At 41.9% G+C, this 25,203-nt stretch overlaps 1 protein-coding gene across 1 annotated transcript in view; it reads left to right on the forward strand.

Annotated features, from left to right (window-relative positions):
* Nucleotides 1–25,203, forward strand: part of Shisa6 (shisa family member 6) — a 283,314-nt gene that overhangs the window by 125,539 nt on the left and 132,572 nt on the right. Inside the window, exon 4 of the mRNA XM_015504527.2 lies at nt 1,860–1,955. Coding sequence (XP_015360013.2) covers nt 1,860–1,955 — 96 coding nt within the window. The remainder of the gene's footprint in view (nt 1–1,859; nt 1,956–25,203) is intronic.

Raw genomic sequence — 25,203 nt, forward strand, 5'->3', positions numbered from 1 at the left:
TGTGCACATCAATAGTGGATGGTGTAGCTATAGTGGTCCCAGTTAACCCACCCAAATAAACTCAATTTAGGTTGTTTCTCCACTTACACGAGGGCAGCGGTTCTCATTGCCTACAGTGAGGAGTTGGAAACCCATGAGTCAAAAATACCCCTGTCTAAGCCTTCACTCCCCACCATTGAATTAGCCTCCCTGGGAGTTGGTCTGGGTATCTATATTTTTGAGAGCTTCCAAATAATTCCAGTATGCACCCTTGGTTGAGATCTACTGATCCAGAAAAGATCCTGGCTAAGAAAAATTGATTTGTTTTGTGTTTGCACTTATCAAGAATTTTTCTGTTGGACATTTACTTTGCCTATTTAGATTATAAAAATTTCATATTCATTCTAGGAAAAACTTGGAAAATATAGGCAAGTTGAAAGGAGAAATAAATTAACACTCATGTTCTAACTATCCAAAGGCAGCTGACAATATCTTTGTGAGTTTTCTTTCAATCTTTTCAATTTTTTTGTGTGTGTGTGCGCAACTGGCTTGAATTTTTACAGCACTGTTATCACATTTAAAATCCCGTTTTCTATCCACTTTTTAACTTTATATCTTAAGTGGTTCCACACATTATTATAATTAGAATTTTTCATACATGCTTTTGGTAATGTGAAAAGAAAATGACTTTTTCTCCATTTTTGCATGTACCTACTTCAGGATGGCAGTTAGAGAGTTCTTTCTTTCTTTACAATGCCTATATTTCAAGAATATTATAAAACCCTACTTTGAGTGTCCAGAAATAAAATATTAACTTCCTACTCTGAATTTGTTCTCCCACGGTGATTCCCCTGCCCTTGGCCTTTCTCCTACCCCCATCCTACAGGTAAGACGTCTGCATCTGGCTGATGGAAGATACAGTCTTATTGCAGAAATTAAAGAAAGGAAAACACATAAATATTTTCCCAGTGTTTTATAACCTCCATTCAACTTGCCAGCTTCAGCTGCTGTTAGATTTTTCTTAAGTTACCAGCCTGTAATCCCATAGGTTGTATATGATTCATAAACATTCACAAACAGAGCGGTCCCCATCAGGCCCACTCCTGCATGCTTTGAAAGAAAGAAAATAAATGTACAAGGCAAGAAAGAGAAAGAAGGAAGGTGGGACAGGAACAGGATGTCCTTGACCTAGGGTAGTCCAGTGGGCATTTTTTTTTTCACTATAATGGTACAAAAGTAACGCACATTCAGTAGCAACCACACTTTGCGTTTTGAATTTTGATTTATTTTCCTGGGCTAGCAATATGTTGTGATGCTAGGCATTGGGAGTGAGCCACAGCCCCCTGGTCAGCCATGGGATCAGTCACAAGGGGAAAGAGCAGATCCTCAATCTGCTGTGTGGCTGAGCTACGCGTTCAGTCGGGTAGACATAGCAAATGAATTTTCATCATGGGACGTTTCAACTTGCCCTGGGTTTATCAAGAGGCAACCCTATTGTCAGTTGAGGAGCATCTCTAAAGAATGTTCTGGTGTTTTGTACTTGGTTAGAAATGCCAAAATCAATTCATGCGTCTCCTTTTTCCCTTCTCTGCTTTCAACATGATGTTATTCTTTGTTGAACAGTAACAAATATATACACATAAAGGTATCTATGTGTATATATGTATGTGTATGTGTATATATATATATATATAGAAATATATTCTCAGTAATATATATTGTATATATATTCTATTTTTCCTTGAGTCCTTCTGCCTTCTGACTCAGCTGCTGATTTGAACCTAAGTGCACCATCACTCACTGCTGGTTGATGGAGCTGCCATTGTCTTCTGTTTTGATGTGGTGGATGCGTCAGATAATTGTGCCCCATCTTCTTGCAGGGCATTATGGGAAGGATGCTTACCGAAGTGGAGGACCCGATCTCCATAACTTCATCTCATCTGGATTTGTCACGTTAGGAAGAGGACACACGAAGGGTACAGTGGAAACCATTTTTTACTAAAAATACAGAGGTTGCCTAGGGAACCCCAGTCTGAAAATTGGAAGATGGTATGGAGGCCAGAGGCTTGGTCCAAGACAGGAAGGAGTAAGTGGGGTGGTTCCATGGCAGCTTGTCCTGGGCACGCGCGTGGCTTCCGACAGGAGTGACCAGGAGGTCACAGGTGTGACTTTAGAGGTCAATAGACTTCCGAGAGACGTCCATCCTGTTCTGCCCATGGCAGGGGAACAGGACTGAGATGCTCATGGCTCCCCGTGGGAAGGGACCACAAACAGCGTGGTGGGAAACACTACCAATGGATGTGGCAGCATTTGACAAGTGTATGTTTGCCTCTCGGGGCTGTTATTCCCCTTCTACTCGAAAGTCCCATTCTATATACCCTGATGTCAATGTCCTGTACTGTGGGTTTCTAAGCCAGCGTGCATGTGGAGAGTTTCAGCATCCTAAGTGTGTTTCTGTAAAACTCTATGATGTGGACCCAAAGCTAGAGGTGGTGCAGACCTTCCTGCTGCAAGATGAAAGCTCACCTAGAGTTCTGTGAGCTGCTTTAAGACCTAGCTGACAGCTTGCAGAGCATCTGGGCAGGGGGTCTGGAATCCTCCTCCACTCTCTCTTTTGTTTAAACAAGCGTCCTACTAGTGTTGTGAGCATTCTGTCACCTCAAGAGTAACTGGATCCCTAAATCCTTGATTACCTTCCCAACACCTGTGTGCTGTTATCCACCAAATGTGAATCCTGTTGTTGGGGGAATATATCCCTGTCTTCCTCTGAAATATGTGTCTGTTCCCAGTGTGAGTGAACAAGGAACTTTGCAATATTTTCTTACATTCCATGCATCTACTTTTTAAATCCTTCTGTGATGTTTGTTCATCCTGTAGAGAAAAACAAATCTGTATCTGTGTATGTACTTTCTGTTGTGTCTATTTGTGTCTAAATAAAGTTTATTAAGGATACAGGTGGCATTTCTGGCTACGAAAAGTTGCAGAATTAAATCGGGACCGACCAAGGGAAACGGGTTGCACGGTTAACCACTGGGAAATACAATCTTAGAGACACTCGGATCAACTCAAACCTGGGGTTGCAAGCCCCCATGTTATTTGCTTCATAATAATTACCCATCACTGTGAAACAGATCACTCTAAAACTTAGCATCTTAAAACAACAATAAATATTTATTACCTCCTATAGTTTCTATGGGTTGGAAATGTGGGTGCTTCTGAATTGAGGGGAGTGTCTCTCCTGAATTTGCAATCACAGTGTCTGGCGGGGTTGCGTCATCTGAAGGCTTGACTAGAGCTAGTGTATGTGATTCCAAGATGGGTCACTCACATGGTGCTGGTCATCGGCAGGGGGCCTCTGCCTCCCTCCCTCCCTGTGACCTTCGTCTCCATGGGTTACTTGAGTGTTTTCCGTGGTATAGTGGCTAGGTGATCCAAGAAAGAGAAAGTCACATGCCACAATGTCTTTCGTGACCAAGCCTATTGTTTACACACCATTATTTCATAATATCTGACAGGTTACACAAGCCAGCTCCCTTCAGGATGGGAGGTAGCTCTACAGGGACAGGGACAAGAACATCAAGAGCTGACAAACACTGGGGCCATTTTGGAGGTGGGCTTTCTCATACCTACAAACCATGGGGTGGAGCTACAAATCTGGATTTTTCAAACAGAACCCAGCAACTCTTACCAAGACCTCTCAACTGCCCGGTTCCCCACCGTTATCCCTACCCCTTGTAGGTGGTTCACCCTGAAACATCAAATGGTCCAAGCAATAGAACTCTTTGTAGTTGATAAATATTTAAGAGGTCTACTGTATGCTAAGGAATAATCAAAAGTAAACAACATAGAATCCATCCTTATGGAGAACTCACATTCCACTGGGAGATACTGACAAAATAAATTCTTGACAGTAAGTGCAAGGAGAAGAATTAAAGCTGGTAAGATTATAGGGAGTGCTGTGGCGGAGAGCTACTCTGGACAGATAAGGGGATCATTGAACGGGGACCTGCAGAGACCAGTCACAGGCAACAGAAAGGCTTGAGGTAGAAAGTTTCTTGTTGTGTGAAGAAATAAAGAAGGGGGTCCACGTGCATGAAGCAAGTGCTGGGGCTGCCCTGAGGTTACCTGGGAGATGGAGACAAGGAGAGAATGTGAGAAGCTGCTGATCTATGAGAACCTTTCCAGATCCCACAGAAGGATCCTGAGCAGATCCCTTTTCCTGTTTAAATGATAATCCATGGAGATGAGGCTGGATATGGCCAGTCCTGCTGCCCAGCCAGACGCTCCATGGGATCTGAGGCAGAAAAGAAGGGAGAGGAGTAAATGTTAAGAAAGGGATAAGGACATCGAAGTGGGTGATGAGATCAAAGCTGGCAAAGCGACAATCCTGATAGCAATTTGAGAATCTCGCCGAGCACAGGAGTTCAGGGTGGCCCTGTGGCAGTCTAAACCCACAGATCCGAGCAGAGACAGCAGCAGAGCTGGGGGAGTCCCAGAGGCTGACCCAGTGGTACCTACTTTATTACTGACTCCCTGAGAAGGGAATGAAGCCAGGAATTGATTTGAACATTTGGAAAATGTACAGATATACAATGATAATTCTGGGTGAAGGTTTCTAGCAGGAGTTAGAGGGCAAGGGCAGGAGGATGCAAGTCTGAAAGGTTTGGGGCCAGATTGGGGGAATGCTAGAGTGCAGGATTTCTGAGGTAGTGCAGTTTTGGGTAATGAGAAGGGCAGAGGATAACTGTGGTTAAACACAGTGGAAGAGTTCACTAGAACTTAGTTCAGGAACCTGCTTTATCTTCTTCAGGTTCCACTGCCCTGTGACATCCCACCCAGCACTCTCCTGGAGGTCTGGGCTCACGCTTGTCTTCCCACATGTCTTCCCCAGCCCACCTGCTAGTCTGATCTACTTGCACCCCTGAAGCCATATTCCAGGACTCCCACCATCCCATTTGACTGGGTGCTCTTATGGTCTCATCTCAGACAGGGAAGAAGTCAGGTCTTCTCTTTAGAAAAGAAAGGAGAGATGTGGATGCACAGGCTTCTGTGGAACCACAGGCTGCCACCCCCACCTCAGGATTTGAGCAAGAACCCTCTGACCATCAGTAGATTGTGGCAAGGAGTTCCCTGAGTCATTCGACTAAAGGAATCCAGCTTGGAGATTTTCAGTCCGGGGAGCCAAGAGAGTGAGTGGGTTGGACTATACTAAGGTATTTGAAGGCTGGACTCCAGAGAAAGCATAGAGCTCAGAAGGCGTCCTATCTCCATGGTAACAGGGAGGCCTGCAGTACAGCTAGAGAGAGAGAGAGAGAGAGGGAGAGGGCTGGACCTGTTTTTGCCAGAGAATGGCCTCTGTGAGGCTTCACTTCCTGGGGGCATTCTTTCCTGTCCATAAGGGAGGGGTGGGCGGAAGGAGTGGGAGCTGAGCAGGGAGGAAGCTTTCATTCACAGTTGAGGGCACCGAAGCTCTAAGCCATCGAGTGGTGGTTTGGTCTGTGCACGTGGGACAGCTCCCTTGTGTACTCTCGGCTTGTTCACTGCTGATTAATGTCGGAATACTGAGCACTAGTCATTAACTTGGTGTGCTCAGCTTTTATTCAGTGGTGTTTCACATGATCCTGGCCAGCACACAGAGCTGTCCCTAAGTATTGCCCTTATGAAAATACGTGGCATCAGTATGGTTTCATGTTTTGTTAAAAATTGAGTCAACCTTGTATGGGGCCTGATTGCTTTGTTAGCAAGGATGGAGCTGCATGAATGGTAAATTCCACCTACACCCAGTGGATCCATCTCCTGATATAACTTCTGTTCAAACAAAATAAAAAGAATTAAGGCAAAAGCAAAACCCAGTGCAATACCTTTGAGATCTTTCAAAGTTGGATACCTCTGTTTGCAAGCTCAGCCATTTTGCTTAAAGGCCACTATTCCACAAAACTCCTATTTCCATATGGCTTTGGTTAACAAAAATATGCATGACCCTTCAGAAATCTGAAAGGATGCTCTGACTCTCCTCCATCCTGCTCAGCACTCTGTTCCCCCCAAGTTTACTTTCAGCAACAATTAAACCATAGCGTCCTGGACCCACTTCCCAAACTACCCATGAAGTTCACCTCTAAGTCAGCACCACCCAGTATATCTTCAGAGACCCACTTGAGGCAGTCAGTCTTCCACCTCATAAGTCAGTACAAGCTGACCAAAGAAATGGGCATCATCCCTCTTTGGCTTATCTCCTCATTCTAATAGAGTATTTGGGTTGAAATGACACAGAGACTGTTGTCTTCATGGGGCATCTAAGCTGTTACCCAACTCACACTACTTTAATAAATATGTCACAGAGAAAAATTTCCATGCACCAGGCCCTATGCTGAGCCGTAGCCCATGCATGTCCCTGTTAAATGCTTCCCTATGGACCTACTCCCATTGGACCATGCAGGTGCTAGACCAGTCTACTGGTACAATCTGCTGGGCTGATGTAAGAAGAAAGGTAGTATAGGACAAAAGATGCAAGTCAGGATGCACTGCAAGTCTCCATGCTTTGGGTAGTTTCAGTTCTTCCTTGAAAAGTGCATGTATATTTAACTTAGGAGGAGAAACCTGGGTACAGCTAAATTTCCCATGACCCTCAGCAATAAGAAAAGAGACAAGACTTTCTGGACCTTGGGATCATCAATGCATCCCTTATTCCTCAGTACCACCAACCTGGCTCTCTGTCAGGCAAGAGGGGGAAATCACATGAGGCTTTTCACTCTGAGTATTGGTGCTGTCTTTCAAAACTCTTTGGGAGAGGACAGAGGATTAAGTTCTGTTTTCATAGAGGCTGGCTTGCCCAGCCAGAGGTCCAACATTTCTGTGCTCTTGTTCTTCTTTTTTTTCCCCCAAATCCTTTTTTTAGCACCAGAACTGAGCTCTCTCTTGCCGTGACCTTTGGCTCAAGTTAGCTGAAGGAGCAAGTTTGTGGCCAGTACAATCTCTCTTCCTGGCACTGACCAGTCATCCAAGTTGGGAATCTCCTCTCCCAAGGAGCCAACTTTGGCATTTACTCCCCTCATTTTCTTCTCACTGCCAAGAGTCTCAAACACCCTTAGCTTTGGGACTCAGTCAAGTCACAGGAAAATGGTAGAAATAGGAACTTTATGGTACCAAGGGTCTATATGGACCTCTCCATCAACAGTTACCAGAATTCCATGGGGTCCTAGAAGTGGGGCATAAGTCTGGTATTGTTAGGAAACCACCATCTAGAACACAACCATGCTATTCTGGGGCTCTGCTCTTACACTGATTATTAACAGGGCAGAATAAAGAATTCCAGTCTTTCCTGCCCAGAATCATGACCTCAGCCTCAGTCTTATTCTCCTCCAAATATGGATATAAATTTCCCTCATTAGATCATTGTGAAAGAAAAACAAATGGCAAAAAGAAGAGAGTCATTGGGGGTCAGACATGGTCAACTCCTAGCTCCTCCATTTGCTATGTGACCTTGACCTCTATGACATTCTTCTATAAGCTAAGATCATATGTACCAGTTACCTCTCAGAGCTGCTGTGGAGATTCTAGAGAAACACATGCACCAGATCTCTAAGCACTCAGGCAAGGTAGTCTTTCTTTTGTTCTAGCTTCAGAGTGAAATAGAATAACAAAACTAGATCCAGCAGCAAGGGCTGCTGGGCAGCTCCTTAGAAATGCATACTTTCAGGCTCTACCCCAAATCAACTGAATCACAATCAGTTAACAAGATCTCTAGGAAATTCATAAATACACATTAAAATTTGAGAAGCATTGATATAATTTTTTTTTAATTTTGGATAAGGTCCTCTTGATGGTCTCCAAGGTCACCTCCATTTCCGAGATTCATTTACCATCCTCGTGGATTAGAAACCAGATTCTCCTGTAGCTAAGAAGAGAAATATCTGAGCTCAGAGGGGTGATACAAAGAGACCAGAGTTAGGACTCTGGTGTCCTGTCCAAGATGGGGAACCAAACAAAAATGGCAGCACAGACACGGGCATTTTCCCATTTCCACAAAATTAAATATTGGTTGAATAAAGATAAGCAAGACAACATCTGCCTTCCAGAAGCTGGGTGGTCTGTTTCCTGTCAAGTGAATGGGGAGTTCCATGCAGCAGATCCAGAGATGTGCCGAAGGGGTTTAAAGGAAGGAAACATGGCCACTGAATGAGGATGTTCCTAAATGGCTTCCTACAGAAGATGGGATTTGAGATGTTCCTTGAGTAGCAGGAAAGTGACCAGAGCCCAGGCACCTGTAGTGAGACCACAGGAAACGGACTTAGAAAGGTAGGTTGGAGATAGTGTCTCAAATCCTCCTGAGCACAAAATATAGGTTGAGTTAAAACTAATGGCAGAGACTAGGGAGAGAAGGGAGGAGGAAGTAATGGGAAGATGTTGATCAATGGGTGCTAAGTTGCAGCTGGGTGGGATTAATAAATTCTGGGGTGCTGTTGCACAGTCAGGTGACTATAGATAATCCCAATATGCTGCACACGTCAAAGAGCTGGGAGAAACCATAAAGCAATGATAAATGTCTGAGGAGACAGATGTGTTTAACCTGATTTGAACATTACCCAGTGTCATGGTACCCTACTAATATGTGCAGTTAGTTTTGTGTTTTTATATATTGGTTGAGGAATATTTTTAATTAAAAAAAAATTCAAATTGTTTACCCCTACCATACCATCTTCTTTCTTTCTAACTCTTCTGCTTTATAGAACAAAACTAAGAAGCAAAGTAAACACATGAAAAGCAGGTCTCTGTATGTGGCCGACTCTGAGGGCAGACAGGGACACAGAAAACTGGTCTTCAGCTCCCTTGGCCTCTGTTCCTCTTGCCTAAATCAGGGGGTTGGGGCGGGGGATGGGGAGGTGGCTGGGGCTGCAGAGCTGGATGCAGTTGCATGAGCTCAGGGCTTCAGTGTTCTGTGGACGCTCAGTCATGGCCTAGGTTGCAAATGTCTCATTGTGTCCGTTTCCTCATGCAAATCAGAGCACTGATAAAACGCTTCCTTATTTGATATTCTGGGATCATTTCAAGATAAGGCACCTCCTGAACATAGAATTACTGCATAGAATAAAGCAGGAAGTTTTTCTCTCGGAGGAGGTGACCTTTTGGGTTTGAGTACCCCATGTGTTCCCGGGGTGGCCTGTTTGCCTGCACTTCAAAGTATCAGCAAGAAGACCCTCTTAATATGAGCACAGTGATGGAGAGAGATGATTTCCCCCGAGGTTAACAGCGTTTTGTTCATAGTTCACACCTGAAGGCCCTTCCACCAGCAATTCATAAATGTGCAGTCTGGCTTCAGAGGGGCCAGCGCTTATAAAGTATTCATTCCTTGAATAGGATGAATGCTGGAACCTTGTTCTCTTCATCCGCTTCCCAGTGAATCATTTTTGCTTTTGCCCTGGGGGGAACAATTCTGAGGGAGCATAATGGTTTTCTGGTTTTTTTACTAAGAGCAATTGAACGCGTATGCCTGAATGCATTCAGCTTGAATATCCAGGGCCGTGACACAGACCGGAGTGTGGCAGATTCCTCAGAAGCTCCTGATTGTGCAGATGAAGATGTGGGTCCCAGAGCAAGAAAAGAAGGGGGAGTCAAAAAATGTGGACCATAGGGTAATGAGGGAGTGGAACTTAAGCCAGAATCCAGGTGGGCTAGAACTGAGGGAGGCACAGTCTTTGGCAGCCCTGGGCAGGGGTGGTGGTAATTCTAGGAGCAGAATAAGCAGCTTTCTTGGCCCGTTTTTGAATGTGAGTTGATGTGTTCTGGGGAGGCTTTTGAGCATTTGCCCCCTCACCTGATTGTTCTGCCCACATTCTATCATTTGACCCTTTATGTCTGAAACATTTCTAGTTTTCATGAGACCTCTTTTAATAAGTCCCCAAATTTATCAAGGTAGATTCTTCTGTGTGGTTGTAGATTTTTTTTTTTTTTTTTTCGCTTGATTCGGTAGGCAGAGGTTTTAACTGTGCACTGGCTCCTTAATCCCGGTGTGCTCTTCCCTCTGTTATCCACCCTACTAGCTACTCAGTTGCTCAAGCAGAACACTATATATTGAATACTAGCCTTTTAGTCTCCCTCTCCTCCCACCCAAGTCCATCACCCTCCATTACTTTCCCTTGGATTTGTACACCATCTGTCCCCTCCTTATCCCAGCATCCCAGGCTGTACCTCTCTTCCTTCTTATCCTACAACTCACAAAGGCCTCCTACATGGGAATCCACTCTTATCTCCCACTCCAGAATGATCTAATTCACTCTACCCAGATTTAACGTGGCTTAATCCAATTTACTTGCCTACCTTAGAGCTCAGATCTGTTGTGACTCCCCATTTTACAGAATTTCAAATGCTGCCTGTTAGAATAAGAATCTTAAATATTAACTCCTCGGAATAGTGGTGCCTGACATAAAAATACTGGCGGAACCAGGTGGAGCAGTGGACATCTGTCATCCCACCTACTCAGGAGGGTGAGACAGATGAATCACAAGTTGCAGACCAGCCTCAGCAACTTAATAAGACTCTGTCTCAAAAAAAAAAAATAAAAAAAAATAAAAGGGCTGGGGGGTGTAATAAGTGGTAATCAGTTGGTTCAATCCCTAGTACTGAGAAAAATATCCTGGCTGAGTTCAAAACTCTCAAGAGGTATTATGCACAAACTCTCCCTCTTTTCCTAGGTGGACAACAACTTAGCACTCAAGGCCCTAAGCCATCCAGCCCCTGCCTACTGATGGAGATTCTTTCTTGCTGACTGCATGCTTGCCAACATGGACTCCCCTCCTTAGAACCTTTGCACAGGGCTCCTTCTGTCTGCAGTGGTCATCCCTGTTGGTCCTTACTGGACCACTACACCCATTGCTCAGGGTCTCAGTTTGACTTTTCCCTTTCTCACATCTTACTTGGCCCTCATCTCAGTTCATTCTGCATTGATGGGACAGCATGCCACAATGTCTATAAATGATATTTAACTCATTAATTGTCTATAAATAATATTTAACTCATGATTCCCGAGGCGGGGAAGTCCAAGATTGATAAGAGCTACTGGCAAGGGCCCTCTTGCTGCACTGTAACATGACAGAGGGCATCGCATGCATGGTGAGAGAGCACGAGTGCACAAGGTGGGGTACCAACTCACTCTTCATGAAGACACCACTGTCACAATCACAGTATCAATCGTTCTTGGGGGCAGAGCCTAAGAGCTGCACGTATAGAGCTAGCTTAGTGTTTTTCCCTCTCAATGACTGTTTAATAATCCATCATATCATACCATCATTTATGCAGCCAGTGTTAGATCCACGACCGATTTTTTGTCACTGACTTATTTTTAAATGTTTTTATTTAGGAATAATTTTAGACATATAAAAGTTATGAAAACAGTGCGAATTAATTCCTGTATTACCTTCAAATTTCCCAAATTTTAACATTTGATCACCTTTGCCTTATCATGTTATCTTGTCTCTCTATTTATGTGTACATGCACATACAAAATAGATATGCATACAAACATTATATATATATAAAACATATATATATATATATATTTTTCCAAATACATAGGCATGTATAATTGTATGTCTAAAACACTAAAGAGAAGGTTGCCAATATAATATGGCCCTTGACCCCTAAATACTTAAGTGTATTCTTCCTAAAATCAGAGATACTCCTTTTATAACCACAATACAATTATCAGAAAATTAACCTTGCTAGAATACCAGCATCTAATCTATCTCTTTTATTTAAATGTACAATGAATATAAAAAGGAAAATGTTTTTCCTGGTCTAGGCTCATATGTTATGTGATTTATTAGTATATATTTAGTTGTCTTTATTGGCATTTATAAATATGGTTCTCTACCATATCTCTAACTGGTTATGTTTGGGTATATGAAGGCTATTGATTTCTGTGTGATAACTATATATCTGGCTACCTAAGTGATTTCTTTTATTGTTTGTTATTTTTATCATTGCCATTCTAGGTTCACTGTCATATCATAGGCATACAGAGGCAATTTTACTTCTTTATATTCTAATTAATTTATCTTGCCTAATTCTATGGCTTAATACTACCAGCACAGTGTTGAGGATTCATAGATATAAAGGGCATACTTTGTTTCTGACAGTGTGAATACCTCAAGAGCTTTCCTAAGATACAGTCTCTAGAACTGAAGTAGATAGATGAAAGTGATAGATAGCTTGATAGACAGGCAGGCAGATAGATCTACAAATATGTAGATATAGATTAATTCATGTTAAAAAATGTAATACTTAATTTCCATTTCTTGAGTTTTTTCCTTATTAATCAAAAATAGGTATTGAAAAGCTTTTTAAGCATCTGTGAAAATAATCATGGTTTTTCCCTTAGATCAACTAGCATGGTGGATAATACTAGTGGATTTTCTAATATTGACTCAGTTTTGCATTCCTAAAATAAATCCCACCTGGATATATTGCATGCTGCTTGTTAATATTTCATTCAGTGTGTATCAATATTAATGAACAATACTAGTCTATGGTTTTATTTCTTGTGATATTTTCATATGCTTAACATCAATGTTCTATTTGCTTTACTAAAGGAAATTAGGAATTTTCCTTCATTTTGGGTGCTGTGGAAGCACAATGTTGAGGCCATCTGGTCTTTGGAGGTTGGAAATAATTCTCCTGTGAGAACATCAGCGAATACTGCTTTTCAAGAATAGTTTATTAATAACTTTTCTCTAAGATGTGCATTTTTTTGCTATTTAGCTAATTTTTAAATTTTGGGTACTTAGATATATTTTAATGTGTTTTTCAGTAGTTATCTTCATTTTTAAGTTTTTATTGCTATTTAGTTTCAAGCATTTAGAACTTTATCTTTTTATCTAGTTCATTAGTTTTTAACAGTGTTTAACTTTTATTTTTTGCTTATACAATAATCAATGTGTTTATCCTGTTTTTATTTCTGTGTCCTTTCTCCCTCCATTTTATTTTATTTTGGATCATTTCTCCTTTGCCACATATTGCATACATATGCCAGTTGTCTACTTTCTGAACCACTTCTGTTTTAACTTTTGATGTGTGTATGCACAGGTATGTGCATACTAATATATCTAATCTATAGATTTTTATTCAAATGTACAACAAATATAAAAAGGAAAATTTTTTGCCACCTTTATGTTTCCTCTGAAGTCTGCCCACTGATCTCTCGGTTGGATGAAGTTAATCTGGTAGACTGCTCAAGAAAGGTTCATGGCTGTGCGATTCTCTCTTGAACTGTTGTCCTGTAGACTTGACACTTGAAGGAAAGTTTGCCTGGTAATAAAATGCTAGGTTCACACTTTTCCTGACTCTTTTGAAAATTCTGCTCCCTAGTTGCTATTTTTTTTTTTACATAAATCTGATGGCAGTTTAATTCCTCAGATCCTCAGAGCTTATAAATTATTTGATCTTCCTACTTAAAACGTTGAGAATTATTTTCACCTTTGAAGTCTGTTAGTTTTACTAGGACATCGTCATGTAACCATTCCCAGGCCAGCTATCTAACTAAAGTTCCTCTTTCTGAGCCCTGATCCTTTTATTGAACTTCATTACTAAAGCTTTTTAGCAGAGCAGTGGCATTGGATGTGAGGGAAGGAAAGACCTACTTGCATTTCCTAAGGTGCATCTGCATCTTTCCCCCAAAACTCAACTGCTTAGAGGGGTGAACATGAATTGACATTATTCTCCTCTATTACCCAAGCAGAAAACATGGACAACATTTAGCTTGACTCTTTCGATACGCATTCCTCCTCACTGCTGATCCTTATTCTGTTGACTCCCATTCAGTGCATCCTCAGGTTCTTTTGCATCTGTCCCTTCCCTCAATGCAAACTTTTCCCAACTCATTTCCAGTTTAATTTAATAGCTGCCTACCTGGAGCTCCTGCCCCCACCCATCTGCTCTTCACCCTCTCACAGTCTTTTGCCAAGTTCATGTTCCTTCCATAGAGTTTCTAGCAAAGCCATCCCCCCTGCTCAGGATCCTAGAGTGTCTCCCAATTTCCCCAATTCCTACATTTCTTCCATTCCCTAGGCACGTTAGTTTCTCCACCTCTCCAGTCATTCTGATTATCTTCTCACTCAGTTCCAAACCTCGTATGGAGAGCCTTCCTTGTATGCCTTACCTTTCATTGATTCTTTCTGCATCTATGAATCCTGAAATGTCTGGTTTCCCACATTTTTACTTACTTGAAATCCTTCTCCTGCTTTATGGCCCTATACAAGTCTTACTTTTCTTCATGCACTTCAACCTCCAAGAGTTTTCCTCATCTGAGTCTTCAGGTATACCATTCTTTATTATTATTATCATTATTTGCCTTATAATGCTATTTGTGCATATACATATGTCCTCTGTTTCTGGTGGGGTTGTTAGCTCTTTGTTGAGACTAGATTTATGGCCATGGTATGGAGCAGAGACTTGATATTACCTGGGGACCTCTGGATCTAGCTCTTTTTATAAGGCCCCAGACACTTAAAGGTTTAACACTGACAGGAGTTTTCAGAACTTTTACAGGAGAGTTCAGAATAGATCATCTTAGACTTGAGTTTAAGAGGTCTACAGTCATCGTAATAGTAGGTGACGCTGGAATGACAGCAATAAAAAAAAAAATTGGTGGCTGAACACCAACAAAGATTTATATATATTTTTTCCTCACACAACAGTTTACTGGAGGTTTGGATAATCCTTTAAAGCAAATATCCTCCATGGGGTACCTCAGGAATTATGACTAACAGGGATTCCGGTATTCTGTGGCTGCACTGAGACAAGAAGCTGGTTTTGTTGACAAAATTGAGAAAGAAGAAAACTGGCCTGGCTTGGTGGCCCACACCTGTAATCCGGAGGCTGAGACTGGAGGATGGGGAGTTCAAAGCCAGCCTTGGCAAAAGTGAGGTGCTAAGCAACTCAGCGAGACCCTGTCTCTAAGTTAAATATAAAATAGGGCTGGGGATGTGGCTCAGTGGTTGGGTATCAAAAAGAAAAAAGAAAACCAGACCTTGGTTCCTGAGTACTTCACCCTGAAATGACAATCACATCTAATCACATCAGTGAGTAAAGCAAGTTGCATCCCAAGCCTAAAACCAAGGAGAGGATGAATATGATCTTCTAGGGAGGAGTAATCTTTCCAGTCCTCCAGAAGAAGAAGAAAAGAAGATATAATGGTCAACTCTAGTAATGTTTACTGTGGCCCGGAAATCCAAAGTAATTTTACTCTCTTTGCAATATAAAGGATACATTCACTTCTTCTCCAAGGTGGGGGGTAACTTCAAATGCCCAGGTACTCATGGCATTGAGTTTACACATTACTTTAGACATTAGGCAGCACTCCTAATCTAGACTAGGGGAAGATTCCTTGATTAGGTTTCACTTCTGCTCTCTGAAGGGGTTTCCTCGTCCATTGTTTGCCAAGACTCCTGGCTTGACCCTATAGGAGATTTTCCATGGTCTACTGTGGCCACATCTGAAATAGCTAGGAGCTCCCTGGCTTCCTTCTCTCACCAACTTCGCCGAGATAATCAGAGGTCCAGGGATCATTCGAAGTCCTTACTGGTTACAGATTCCCTGCTCCTTTGGCAGCTCAGCTGTTAAATCGTGAGGTTTCTTATCTGTGTCATTCTAGTCTGTTCCATATGCTAGTAAACACACACAATTCTTGAGACTTAGCTTCAAGATCTCTTGCTTCCTTTGCTTTTTAGGGCCCTCTTTCTTCATTTCATGAGAGCCCTTTATACTGATTCACTTTATTCAATAAAGTACCTGCCTCCTCATTCAGTGTAGCAGGAGAAGAGGAGCATAGACAATGTTTTCACTTTCACATGATGCCGGTGACTACCATTCATATGCTATGGACCAAAGCAATTCATATGGTCCTGCCACACTTCAAGATATATTCTTCTCTGCATTGGAAGGAAGACAGCTATGCTAACCACTATACCACCAATGCGGCGACTATATTCTTCTCTGCACTGGGATGGAAAGGAGAGGCAGATCAATTAGTGAAGGTAATGGGGTGTGTTATTTTCATGGAGCGTTGTAGGCTCCAACTGTGAGGGCACCAAGGCAGGTCTCAGAAAAGCAGTAAGCAATGACGTTGACCAGAAGATGCCAGAAGGTTCAGAATCGCTGGTGGTTGCACCTGTGGAAGGAATTGTGGTACTTACTCTGGAAGGTTCTGCAGCTCACAGTCTCCTATTCCTTTGATAGCCTGAAACAACTCCCTCCTAGAGAGTAGGTTTGAAAGAAAACTCATCCTCCATGTGGTTGCAGATTCTAGAGAATAAGGTTGTTGGTTAAGCTCAAGCAAGGAGAGATGTCTGTAAGGGTTCATAAAGTACTCCATTTCACCTCGAACTCCCTTTTAGCTAAATCCTCTCCAGTGAATGTAGATCGCTGGAGTCACTCTAATTGTTAGGGAGTAATTGCTCTCAATACTAAGATTTGCTAGAAGGAAGTTCAAGAGCCATCAGGGAACAGAATCGAGTCTGAGCAGGGCTTTGCATCCATACTCCATCTTTTCATATAGATTCAAATAATTCTCAAGAGCCACCCAGCCTGCCAGAAGTCCTGGGAATCTGAATGTTTTGTTATTTATTTTATTATTCACAATTGCCAGGTTCAGAGGGCCATCCTGGAAGTTTTACTAGGGAAGCACAAGAAAATGACTAGCCCTATTGTTAATGAGATGGGTTCTTGGGATAGAGGTCAAACACGGAATGACCCCGTGTCCACATGGGGTCTGGAAGTGCCCCAGCAGAGTGGGCTTGCCTGATAGTCAAGGGAGTCTTCTGGATGGGGGTAGGCTTGGAGTGGCTAAGACAGGTGCCGAGACTTAGCCAGCCTCTTCTTCATTTTGATTAATTGGTTTCTCTTTTGTTTTATGGAACTTGACAGCACTGGCTGTGACTTTTTGTGGTTGACTACCCCTGTAGTACCTAATTACACAGGAGATTTTTTTTTTAAAGCAACAGTGAACGCATTTTCTAAATATGTTCTCAATCCAATCCCTCCCTTGGTAATTGGAGACAGAGGAAAAGGAGGGTTGGGGGGTGGGTGGGTATTCCCAGAGGTCTCCTGTCAATCAGTCCCAGACAGGTCCCTCTGTGGCCATTCAGGAATACAGTCACTGAAAGTCACATGACATGGAGGGCAAGGGATACAATGTGTTGCTCTGTGGCCATACCCCAGGCACATAAAGCCCTCACACCTGCTTCACTACTCCTACACATGAGCGCTGAGGTACCTCTCAAGAGCCAGCTAGGAAATTATATATTTTAAGTAAAAATGTGTTTTTTCTGTCAAAATAAAAATAAAAATATTGAGCAGCTTCTCGGGAGATCAAAGCCAGATTCAATAACAGGTCCTGACACAGGTGATTCTGAGACTCACATCTTTGCTTTTCGAATGAAAAGATTAATTGCAAAAAAAAAAAAAAAAAGAATGACATATTTCATGTATCCATTCATTCCTTCTATGCATTTGACCCTGTGTGAGGCACTGGAAGAATCTGTTAGCAAGGGTCTCACTGGGCAGGGGAAGAGGATACAGAACAGGAGTCCTTGTGTGAGCCACGGAAGACTGGGGTGAGCATGGAGAGCCCAGGGGATCTGTGCCTGGGTATCCAACACCCTGCTGGTGCAGGCACCAAATTGCTCCCAGCTCTCTCTTCACAGAGGAAGAGAAAAAGAAAATGCCCACGGGCTGTGACAAACCCACATGGCTATTTTTGTTTGGCTGCCCTCCATTTGCCCTCTCGCTGTTCAGAAGGGCTTGGAACCCTCTACCAATTACAAACTGCAGACCAGGTGGCAAAGGAGGTCAGTGTAAGGGATGAATCATAGGGACTTTGAACTGGTGAGACTTTTTTTATAAGAATGGAAGGAAGCCCAAGCACACAGGAAAAAAAATGCCTTTTTGTGTGTGTGTGTATGTGTGTGTGTGTGTGCAAAGACACACACACACAGAGATGAGCTCAAAGAGATTTAAACTTTTTGCCCTTTGACTTTCCTTTTGGGAGGACCACACTGAAGTTGTGAGTCATTTTAGAGAACAGTGACTTAGTTCATTTTCTATTGCCATAACAGAACACCTGAGGTCAGGTCATTAATAAAGTAAAGAGACTTATTCTGGCTCAGGGTTCTGGAGACCAAGAATTCCAAGAGGATGGTGCTACTTGGCATCTGATGAAGGCCTTGTTGCTGGGGGCATGATGTGGCAGAGAGCATCCTGTGGGGGAAACAGAGCAAACAAGCCAGAGAGAGGTTTACTTTTATAATAAAGGCCTCCTGTGATGACCCATTCATCCTGTGAAAACTCATGAGAGCAGAACCCTCATGACCCAGAAGGCCCACTTTACAAATACCATCAACATGTGATATGGGAGGTTAAATTTCTAATACATGAAATTTGGGGGATACATTTAAACAATAGTACCTCAACCTTGGGCTCAGGTTTATCACTATCTATTCCCTTTGCTTCTATAAGGAGCTGTACGGCTCTTTAACCAGATCCATTCTCAATACGAAGTTCCCTTTACATGATGAGGAGGACCACCCGCCTCCCCCAACCCTCCCATTTCCTCACAAGGGCAGTCTTACACAAATCCCTCCCTCAAGGCCCTCTGCCCAACTTCATCTGCACAGTGAGACCGTAGTTTTAAAATCCAGTTGCATATCAAACTCACTAAAACTTTTAAAATATGCATGTGACCATATGCATCAGACACTTCCTGAGACATAGTCTATAGAATTGGAATCTATATAAATTTGATAAAGCTCCCAAGGTGATTCCGACACACAGGGGTGGTCAATGCTTCTCAACTTGTCATGTGCTGTTCAATCACCGAAGAATGTTTTTAAACTGTGGATTCTGACCCAGCAGATCTGGAATGGACTTAAGATGTGGCATTTCTAACAATGTGGCATTTCTAACAGTGAAATTTGCTAGTTGTCCAAGAGCAAATTTTATTTAGCAAAAGTATAGAGTTAGGGTTCTCAACCCTGGCTGCCTATTATAATCACCTAAGGAGCTTTGAAAGATCCCTTTACCTAGGTTGCAACCCTGAACAACTAAATCATAGTTTCTGAGGCTGGAACCCAGGCATCAGTAATTTCCAAAACTTCCCCAAATGTTAGAATTGTGCATCCCTATAGAGAACCAGTGATCTAGGAACCATTTCAAACCAGAGTGGGTCTACGATTCAGCTGCTTAGTTCTCAGCCCAACCACAGGGCTGCCACCTACCTCTCCAAAACCTATTTTCCAGGCAACTGGGCACTGCATATGTTTTTCCAGACAGCTAGACAATACATATTATCACCACAGAAGAGCTCATTGAAACCTTTCCCCTTCTATAGATAACCAATAGCAATATTTGCAAAGTCTGTACATCCATTCTGTTCCTTTTGCACAGAAAAATTAATTCCTAATGGTTGGTTAATGACTTCTAGGCTTCCCTCTTTCTGGAGTGATCCATCCACATGGTTATATATTTATACAACCATATAGTCAGAGATGCACAGACACACTACAGGTTACTCACTCACACAATCCCTCCATTTTTCCTGTCTTTTTATATTCTATGGTCCTCCTTTAAAGACTCCAAGAACTGATACCTTGCTTCCTGGCCTCTTCCACCTTTTTTCATGTCATCCATACCTCTGAGCTTTTTGCAAAGCATTCCTCAGAATGCTCTTCTCCACCTTGTCATCCTGGATGGCTGCTCCTTCCCTTCTAGCTCTTTCTTGCCTGCTTTTGGACCTCTCTTTTCAAGCGAACAGAGGCACTTCAATGCTAGGCAATTTTTATGTGTCCATGGAAATGTCTTCTGAAATCCTGAGTGCATTGTGCTGTATTTATTGATTTTTCCCAATCTGTTTTCTCCACTAGACTGTGGAGCTCTTCATGGGTGGAAGTGCCTCGTCTATGTCTCCATCTGCATCACAATACTCCATCCTGAGCACAATGCTCCAAACACAGCAAAGGCTCAACCAACATGTTATTGAGTCAATCAATGGTTCCTTTCCAATTTCCACCTTTTTGTCTGGTTCCTCTGTTAGGTTGTATAAAACGTACAGAAAATGATCTGTTTTAGCACAATTCTGACTGGCATATCTGCTCAAACCAGTCCATACCCGACAAGAATATAATTGAAATACCCAGGCCTTCCAAAACCCTGCCAATCATTCTGCTGTGTAAATAGGCACAGGTGATTGGTTCTAATCAAAGTCATTAGGGTGGTTCTGGAACGATCTTGCTGCCATATGTAGATAATTATGGCAGAAGTCTCCATTTTGGATGTTAGCCAATCTAAATAGCATCAGCATGAGGAATTTGCATAGAACAAAAGAAGAAGGATGGCAGAGTATTTGGACATAAATGATAATGGCTAGCACTTATATAGCATTTTCTATGTGCTGGCACTCTTTCAAGTACTTCACATCTATTAACTCATCTACCCAACACAGCAGTTCCAATGAGATGAGAACCATTCGTTCATGAATTTTGTAAGTGAGGAAACTAAGTCACAGAAAGATAAATTGGCCATGACTGTATAGCCCATAAAAGGTGGAGTCTCTATTAGGACCAGGTAGATTGGTAGCTCCAAGTTTGTCCTCGTATACTGCACTACAGAGTGGATGTCTTCCAAGAAAAATTAATTACACTTCTCATTATGATTCTATTAACTATCCTGCATAGTTCATATGTTAATAAATAACAGAACAAATTGATCCTGGGATATAGGTTGGGCCATCTTATTAGTGTCTTCTAATGAGAATAGCAGTTCTCAAATTTTAAGTTTATCCAGTTCTGTTTCTTTCTTTTTTCTCTTTCTCAGATACACACACACACACACACAGATATATTCACCTCTCAGGACAAAAAAATAAAATCTCAGGGATCTTAAATGAACAAATTGCTTAAAGAAGCAAAATGAAAGTATTCAGAAGGAGAACAGTGTTTTCTTTTTCCCCCTATGGTTTTTTATTTGCTTTTGGAGATAAGACTGGGGTGTTGGAGTTTGACTGGTGGCTTCTGAGTTGAACATCCTCCTGAACATCCTCTGAGTTGAACATCCTCCTGTTAGTGATATCACTCTTTGCTATTGCTTGATGGTTCTTTCCTGGGTCCATCAGGAACCCAGGTCCCCCTCCTGTGCTCTCTAAGATGTGGTCCAATCCCTTGACTCCAAGAAGACTAGAGTGGGAGGAGCCTGTCTCCCATTACAGAACCTTCCTGTGAAAGGAATCTGTCCTCATGACCGGAGTTTTGACCTTTCAGTGACCTCATTGGTGACCTCACATTTGAAAAGCTAAGAGCCAGAATCAGTATTTTTGCCTGGCTATTTCTTCCAAGATAGGGTTTCCCTGACATCTACAAGGAAGCATGATATGATGATGTGCCTCGGCCACAGTGACCTGCTGCCTCTTCCCATCTCTGAGGCCACTGGGAGGAGCTGGGAGCTAGTGCTTTTCACAAAGTTCTTTACCTGGACTCTTCCTCTTTGAAAGGAAAATCAGCAAGGTAAGGACTTCACCATGGTTCCCACATTCTCCATCCGTGTTATGCCATGTTGGAAACCACTAGAACTTAATTTGCAAATAATAATAAACTTGGTATCAGTACCCCTATGGCACTGGTTCTCAAACTGTGGCCTCCACACCAGAAGCATTAGCACAGCCTGGAAACTTGCTAGAAATTCAGATTCTTGGACTCTTACCCAGAATTACTAAATCAGAAACTCTAGAGGAGGGGATCAGCCATGCATGCTTTAATTCACTCTCCAGGTGATTCCAGTGCATGCAAAAGTTTGAGAACTAGTCATTAAAGAATAAAGATATTTGGTCCAAACATGCTTATTACATATAATATATAACATATGTATACAGATAAGCAGTGCAAATACATGGATGCAAAGATACACCACAACAACATTGTGTCCTCAAAGGGTGACTCAGCTGATATTACCTAGAAATGTAGTTCTTTATAAAGCAGAAAGCTTCAACCTAATGATGAGATCCACTGCTGGGAAATTAAAGCTATTCGTTCATTACTGACCCTGGAAAAATACCTCCGCTGTGTACAAACCATCATTTGCTCGTTGATCAAGGTGGGTGGGACATGGTTGGAGGCAAATGATTAATTTAGGTGTTTCTGACTTGGAAGAGCTCATCTGTCCTCCTGCTAGCAGCTGCCTTATTGAAGTGATGATATTAGTAACTGTGAAAATTCTGAAAGCTAATGCAACCAACTGACTTTAATCACCCAGGGTGATAGGACACACTGAGCGACTATAAAGACTGGGGCTTTGGTCAAATTTGAATGTTATTACGTTTGACTAGGACTATTGCAAGACTCACAGGGCAAATGGAACTGGCCATGGTGTGATCTATAAAATTGGTTACAAAGATCAAAACATTAAAAAAAAAAAAAAACTGGAGTGATTTTTTCTGAGCATAAAAATTTATCCTTTCAGAAATAATTAATTTTATAAAATTACTCATTAGACCCATGTACCGTTGTGTCATTATAGCTGCAGTGTCTAAAATAACTTAGCTTTTCTCTTTGAAGAAGCCAGTACAAATTCTAAAAGTTACACACCTAATTAGGTCAGACAGTAACTAACTTGCCTTTCCAATATTGTTCTAGGGAGAATATTAGTTATAATTACCCTCTCAAAAGAAAAATTGGACATGGGTTCACATGAAAGATTAAGAATAAAATACAAGGTCATTGAACTCAGAGAACCCATAGTTCCAAATCCCTGGGCTATTGTCTTGTATTGTCTACATTAGACTGTGTCCAAGTCTCCTACTTGCTCTCCTACTAATTTTGAGAAAGCCAGCTTGTGATGTTACCTGACTACATAAGAGTAGCATCATATAGGATCAGAGTTGAGAGTCACCACGTGCATTGGGTACCACTACCAAAACGTATCTAGGTAAACTATTAGTATGATCTAACATGTTGATTTTTTTTTTTCGGGGTAGGGAATAGCCAGGTTTGAACTCAAGGGTGCTTGACCACTGAGCCACATCCCCAGCCCTATTTTGTATTTTATTTAGAGACAGAGTCTCACTGAATTGCTTAGTGCCTCACTTTTGCTGAGGCTGCCTTTGAACCCGATATCCTTCTGCCTCAGCCTCCTGAGCTGCTGGAATTACAGGCGTGCACCACTGCACCCTGCACAGGTTGCTTCTTCTACACATATCTTTGATCATTTTCCTTTCCCTGAATCCAGAGGCACAGATGAAAGGTTTATATGGAGCCGAAGGCAAAGTGATAAAAGGTCTTGATATTCACAGATCGGGTGGTGTTGGTGGAAGGGTTCAGGTCTCCTCATCCCCTCTGCTGGCATTAACCACAAGTTGTCCTTTCAGGTCTGGATGCTTCTCAGTCTTTCTGGAGTCTCATAATTATCTCTGATTGTTGGAGATCTCTTTGATCTGATCTTAACTTTCTGAAGCTACCATCCATAGAGTCAGGCTCAAACAAGGAGGAATAACTTATGTTGGCTCTAACCTCACCTTCCCAAACTTCATCCCCTCAATCAACAACCCTCAGAAGAAGCTGGCTAAGTTTACCCAGTTCCCTGAGTCAACATTAATGCTTGCACATCAACTCTGTGCCTCCAAGTCCTCTGTCTATGTCTTCTTTAAGACCCATGATCCTACAATTTAGGTACTTCCACAAGTTAGGTAGTAAGATCTCTCAGGTACAGATGAGGAGAAGGAAGCTTGGAGAGACGAAGTGTTTGCCCAAATTTACACAGCTATTAAGGAGCAGAGCCAATATTTGCACTCAGGTCCAATTAGAGTCAGCACTAGAGTAAGATCTCTAAAGCAAACTCTTTCCTTTTTCTCTTGTTATGAAAGTGTCTCACTGACTGATAATGTGGAAGATCTGCCAGTGGGTGCTCACCGGGACCCTAGTCTATTCCTTAGATTCAAGATGCCCCGTGCATCTACTTCTCTAGTTTGGCTCCAGGAATAGTTTAGGAGTTGGTGGTTGTCAAAAGGTGGCCCTTGACCTGCAGCATGTACCACCTATTAATAAGTTAGAAACGCAAATTCTTACACCTACTGACTCAGAAAATCTGGATGTGGAGTCCAGGAATCTGTGTTTTAACAAGTCACCTGCATTGATTCTAACCCATGAGCAAGATCTGAGAACCATCGTTCTAACAGTTTTTGGAGAAGCCTGAAACTGTGTCATTCAACCCTTTAGTTTCTCCTACTTGCTCTCCTACTAATTTTTTATCTTTCATGTATTTAAAAATTCCTCAGATGGACTTTGAAGCCCTATATTGTTTTTTTTTTTTATTTTTACCAAAATTACTTCTATTTCATTAAAGTTACCATGGACTCCTCAAGCCTGGCACAGAGAGTTTCTCCATTTTAGGGGACAGCATCTGGGTCTTCATTTTGCAGCTTTGACCTTGCCAAGAAATCGGATTTTCTTCTATTTACTTGGATCTTTATTTACCATACATACCCCAGGATTCCAGTAGGTGTGTTCCAAGAGTTTCCAGACCTTTTAGGATAGAGTGACAAGAAAGAAAGAGAGAGAGAGAGAGAGAGAGAGAGAGAGAGAGAGAGAGAAGCCAAGATACTGTCTCTTCCTTCCATTTTCTGTAATTAATCAATGTCTAGTAAGTTATAAGTCCCTTTTGAAAAGAGACTCTGATTTTATTTTAGCTTCCTTTTCCCTCAAGGATATTTGGAAAAGAGAAGGAAAAGCTTTTCTCTTATACGTGGGACTGTTGCTTATCAAGGGCAAGTTGTAGAACAGGAGATGAGCTTTGAAGATGTTCAGAACCGAGTTTAAATATCATTTCCACTTTATCCCTTTTGAGGGCTTGAGAAAAAATAATTGAAAACCTCTGGACTTTTTCATCTTTAACATGGAGAAAATCATACTGCATAGGGCTGAAAATTATATGGCACATGAGAGTGAAGTACCCTACCACAATGATTGGCATATTGTAGGTGTTAAATAAATAACACCTGCCTAGTGCTATTGTGGAGAATAGCATGGTCTTGCTTCCTTGGCAGCAAAGGTATAGAAGCCACAAGATAAATGGGATGTCTGCTCCTCAAGTAGCAGTTATTTCCCGGTAAGAAATAAAAATGTGATTTCTAAATTAAAACAAACCAAGGTTCTCTTTGCTCTCTCCTGTGTTTTTGAACAGTTGAGATAAAATGTG

Source organism: Marmota marmota, unplaced genomic scaffold (genome assembly GCF_001458135.2).
Source record: "Marmota marmota marmota unplaced genomic scaffold, marMar, whole genome shotgun sequence".
Lineage (NCBI taxonomy): Eukaryota > Metazoa > Chordata > Mammalia > Rodentia > Sciuridae > Marmota > Marmota marmota.